The sequence below is a fragment of the Entamoeba dispar genome, genomic scaffold (assembly GCF_000209125.1).
Source record: "Entamoeba dispar SAW760 scf_1105229459363 genomic scaffold, whole genome shotgun sequence".
Taxonomy (NCBI): domain Eukaryota; phylum Evosea; order Mastigamoebida; family Endamoebidae; genus Entamoeba; species Entamoeba dispar.
The window spans coordinates 1-4,409 of record NW_001853655.1 but is presented as its reverse complement, the minus strand read 5'-3'; the positions used below and the strand labels follow the sequence as shown (position 1 = coordinate 4,409).

The 4,409-nt window shown below is 24.4% G+C and overlaps 4 protein-coding genes across 4 annotated transcripts in view, besides 6 other annotated features; 1 reads left to right on the top strand and 3 right to left on the bottom strand.

Annotated features, from left to right (window-relative positions):
• Positions 1–73, bottom strand: part of EDI_342390 (uncharacterized protein) — a gene marked incomplete at both ends in the record, with an annotated part of 457 nt that extends 384 nt beyond the window's left edge. Inside the window, one exon of the mRNA XM_001733257.1 lies at positions 1–73. This exon is cut by the window's left edge and continues 228 nt beyond it. Coding sequence (XP_001733309.1) covers positions 1–73 — 73 coding nt within the window.
• Positions 74–229: 156 nt separating this feature from the next.
• EDI_342380 (uncharacterized protein) lies at positions 230–682 on the bottom strand (the record flags this gene model as incomplete). The annotated part of the gene is made up of 1 exon (XM_001735732.1): positions 230–682. One exon carries the CDS (start codon positions 680–682, stop codon positions 230–232), a length of 453 nt encoding a protein of 150 aa, XP_001735784.1.
• Positions 683–687: 5 nt separating this feature from the next.
• Positions 688–837: a microsatellite.
• A 328-nt stretch (positions 838–1,165) lies between these two features.
• Positions 1,166–1,204: a sequence feature (AT_rich).
• Position 1,205: 1 nt separating this feature from the next.
• Positions 1,206–1,312: a repeat region.
• Positions 1,313–1,476: a sequence feature (AT_rich).
• A 108-nt stretch (positions 1,477–1,584) lies between these two features.
• Positions 1,585–1,719: a sequence feature (AT_rich).
• Positions 1,720–1,741: 22 nt separating this feature from the next.
• EDI_342370 (uncharacterized protein) lies at positions 1,742–2,865 on the bottom strand (the record flags this gene model as incomplete). The annotated part of the gene is made up of 2 exons (XM_001735731.1): positions 1,742–2,258; positions 2,303–2,865. 2 exons carry the CDS (start codon positions 2,863–2,865, stop codon positions 1,742–1,744), a joined length of 1,080 nt encoding a protein of 359 aa, XP_001735783.1.
• Positions 2,866–3,326: 461 nt separating this feature from the next.
• Positions 3,327–3,378: a sequence feature (AT_rich).
• Positions 3,379–3,777: 399 nt separating this feature from the next.
• EDI_342360 (COMM domain-containing protein, putative) lies at positions 3,778–4,314 on the top strand (the record flags this gene model as incomplete). Its single annotated transcript, XM_001735730.1, has 1 exon — positions 3,778–4,314. One exon carries the CDS (start codon positions 3,778–3,780, stop codon positions 4,312–4,314), a length of 537 nt encoding a protein of 178 aa, XP_001735782.1.
• Between the last annotated feature and the right edge of the window lie 95 nt (positions 4,315–4,409).

The following is a 4,409-nucleotide window of genomic DNA, read 5'->3' as shown; positions in this document are numbered from 1 at the left end:
CTTCTTTTTCATTAGAGAATTTCTGTTTCCTCAGTAGGTTCTGAAAGAGGGGGTTGTTTGATAAATTGGTCATCATTTTCTGTACCAATCTTCTGAGACTCTAAAAAGTTTTCTTTTATTTGTTGTTGTTGTTCTTGTGCCATTTTAACAAACATTTTGGAGTTTTCAAAGAAAAAAGAAAACTAAAAAATATAAAAAAGAGAATTATTATAACTTCCAAACAATTCAATTAATGAGTAGCAGTTTCAACAATTGAAAGATGTGCAAAAATTGAATGAGCAGTTAAAAGAATAACTGTAAAAATTGTTGTTTTTGAAAGAGTTGGAATAGTTTTAGTGTAACAAGCAACACATAAAGTAATTAAAACAGTGACGATATATGCATATTCTTTTTCAATTTTATATTTTTTATCTCCAATTGGAACTTTTGGTTTAACCTCTCCAATAACAACAGAAATAAGACAGAAGAGAGTAAAAGCAATAAACACAGCATAAAATTCTTTTGTAATTAAAGTAGCTATAAAGAATGCAAGAATAGCAAATGTGGTATAAATAACAGAAAACTTCTTATAATTTGTTCTTATTCTATCAGTGATAGCCTCTACTTTATTTGGCATATCATATTTTAACCCAATAAATCTATCGATTTCTTTTGAAACAGATTTAACATAATCTTTTCCCATCTTAATTCTTTTTTTTAATTCTGTTTCTTTTAAGTTCATTTTTTTGAAGTTCTTTCACCTCCTCTTTTTTCTTTTTTTTATTAAAAATCACCTAAATATCTATTTTTAGTTTTTTTTTTCGTTTTGTAGTTTTTTATTTCTTCTGATTATTTTTTGTATCAAACCAAAAAAAAATAAAACATTCTTTTTCAACTTTCTGGAGATAAGCATTAATAATACTAATCTGTCTCGAGTTACTTAACTAGTTTTCATCACATGCTATAAAATAAAAACTAACACGGCGTTAGTTTAAAAAAATTCTAACAAGTTTATTAATCTTTATAATAACCTTTTTATTTTATTGGTTCTCAACTCTCATAACTCTCAAAGAAACCAATTTTTGTTACATTCACATTAGAAAAATCTTTATGAGAAAAAAAGTTTTATTATTGAAACTGCTTTTATTTAGAAGAAAATAAATAATAATTCATGCCTCTTCTTTACAAAATATTTTTTATATTATTTAATATTTTCTAAAAATTTGAGAAATGAACTCTATTGTAGAAGTAGAACATATTGAAGAAACTGAAATAATCACTTCTCGATATGAAGAAAATCTAATTGTGAATATATCTATTATTTGTTATTTTTTTTTATTTAATATTTTCTAAAAATTTGTTTTTCATAGTTTTTAATTATTAATTTAATAAAATAACTTATTTTGAATAAAATAAAAAAAAAGAAATGAGACATTTTTTTTGAAATGAAAATATTCATAAAAAATTTTTAAAATAGATTATTACAATTAAAATAAACATCACCACAAAAATTCTTTTAATAACCAGTAATAAAAACAAAATTGCTGGTTGTCTTTAAGTTATTAAACAGACTTTCAAAGTCTTCTTGGACTAGTTTAATAACAGATAAAATTTTTCTATTTTAATTATTTTTTAATTAAAAATAAAAAGTTTATTTTGTTATATTTTTAAATTTGATTGTTTAAATATAGTTTTTGTTTTTTGTTTATATAACAAAAATAATTTCAAAAGAATATTTTTCATGAACTAAATTAAACAACAACTAAAAATCTAATACTTCAAAACCATTTAAATCATGAGAAGTTCTCAATTCTTTATCATTTGATATCTCAAAAACTTCTTTTGCGAACTTCATAAAATCATCAATTTCGTGAAAGTTTTTAATAAGAAATCCGAAAGTACAAAAATCATCTAATTTAGTTGGATCTATTGTATGAACACTAAATCTATTTGTACTAATTGGAGAATAAGATTTTGTGTCTATTTCAGTAAATGATTTAAATGATGGTTGTACAATATGTGGGTCAAGATAAAGAAATTGTAATGCATGAAATCCAAAAACAAAAATTGCTCTGTCTCCCATTCCACCAACAATACCAGCAAACAATTTTGATTTATAAATTTGCTGTAATTTCGAATGAATTAAATGATTTAATACAATAGGAAGAAATACAAGAGTTGGTTTAAAAGGAAGTTTACTTAATTCATGAGTTGGTATTGAAACATTTGAACACATAACACATCTAATAGGACATAATTTCCATGAATTAACAAGACCTCTACTAAGTAAATTATTGTTTTTATTTAATGAATAACAACAAACGAATAAGCTTTTGCAACAACTGATGGAGCTAAATAGTTTACTCCAGACTTATTTTTTTCTACTACAAAACGAGATTCATAAACATGATGAATTGATAGTGGAGTTGTTGAATTAGGTGAATCAATAAATGGAACTAATACATTCATTATTTCTTCTTTTGTTGGGATGTATGGTGTTTGTGTATTATTAAGAGCACCGGAATATACAATTGTTTCCATTGCATTAGCTATCATCATTTGCATAGCACGAATAGTACACCCCCATCCTACATCAGTTGTTAATGATGAATTTGGTAATTTTTCATACCCTGAACGGTATGTCATCCAAAATAAATTTGATATTCGAAAAAATGCTGGTGCTGAACTGTACTGAAGATAAACTTCTGGTGGTTGTTCTGCTAATTGTTTATCCATTTGTTTAGTTTTAAATTCTACTCCAAGAATATAAAATGAACACCCACCAATAAATATTGGTTTTTGTATATCTTCATGACCTATTTGATTATAAAATTTACTAAGAATATTATAACTTCCATGCTGTACAAGTTTCTGGAAATAAGCCATTTTTACTTATTTCAAGTTCAGATTTTTTTGAAAAATTTATCTAACCTAAAAATACAATTTTCTCGACCATTTTTCATTCTTCAACTATTTTTATTTGTCTTTTTCAATTCTTCTTCTTTTAATAATATCTATATCATTCTTTCTTTTTATTAAAAACAAAGAAATGTCTCTTTTATATTTAACACTTTTAAACTGAGTTTATTTGCATAGATTGTTTTTAATAAATATTAGTTGTTATTGATTATTTACATGTATATAAATATAGCCATTATAATATTCTATTATACTCATCTCAATAATACTTTTATAATTATTGTATTATCCTTTTTTCTTATAATTCTCTATATAACTTGCTTCTAATTAATAATAATACTTATCTCTTTTTTGGTGTCTGTAATGTTTAAAAGATTCAAATTAAAGGAAATGTTTATAATTAGGAACATAAAACAAAACTGAAATCGTTTTAATTTATAATTATTTAATAATTATATTATTAAAAATTAAATTATTTTTCGATAAGAGATATCAATTCTTTCATTAGTATAACTGTTTGTTTTTGTTTATGATAATGGGAATAATAACACTTTCGAAACCAAAGCGTTGTTTTTCATTAAATAAGTTAATATACTATACTTCGACTTTATTAATTGAAACTTTTAATTGGAATACTAACTAACAGACTAACAGATACTTATTTATTGGTTTTATGTTATTAAAAGACTTTTGAATTAGTCAAAGAGTTAACACCTTACATTGTCTTTGTTAGTCCTTGGCTCTGTGTTCTAACTCAAAAACAAAAATTTATTCTCTTTCAGTGGATATAAATAAATTAAAAAGAAATGGAAGGTAGTTTAAAGAAAGATATTTAAAAAAAAGGAAGGTGAACTATTTTATTTATTCTAAGTTTATTCAATGGAAATACCAGAAGGTGTTTGTAAAGAATTAAATCAAGAACTTTCTGTTCTTTCTGAAGAACAATTAAAAACGCAATGCGAAAATATTGTCCAAGAGATTTGTAATGGAGATGAAATGGGTGTCAGAAGTGATAAGTTGTATGACTGTGTTTGCCTTGTCTTTTTGGAAGGAGCAAAAAATGATATTGGAAAGGAGCAATATATAGAAGTATTAGAAGCAAATGAAATTGGGAACAAACAGAAAAGAAGTGTTTTAGCAGAGGTATATGATTTGCATAAAGAGATGGTTAGGAATATCTTAAAAGAAACAACAACAACATTGACAAAGATTATAGGAGTGAGCTGGAAATTAGATTTTTTTGTTCGTCCTGAGCACAAAGAAATTAGTCCTGTTTTTCTTGTCACACTTAAAACAAAAGTAAAAGATAATGAAGGGAAAGTTGATTTTGTTTGCACACATGAAGAAATGGAAGATTTAATTACAAAGTTAAAAGATGCACAACAACAAATTGAACGATCAGCAAGTCATGTTTAACAAGAATGTAATTTTTATGTTATTGAGTTTATTTTGTGTTATTTAAGAAAAAAGAAAAATGATAAAAACTTCAAGAGAAAAAAAAAGAAAAAGAA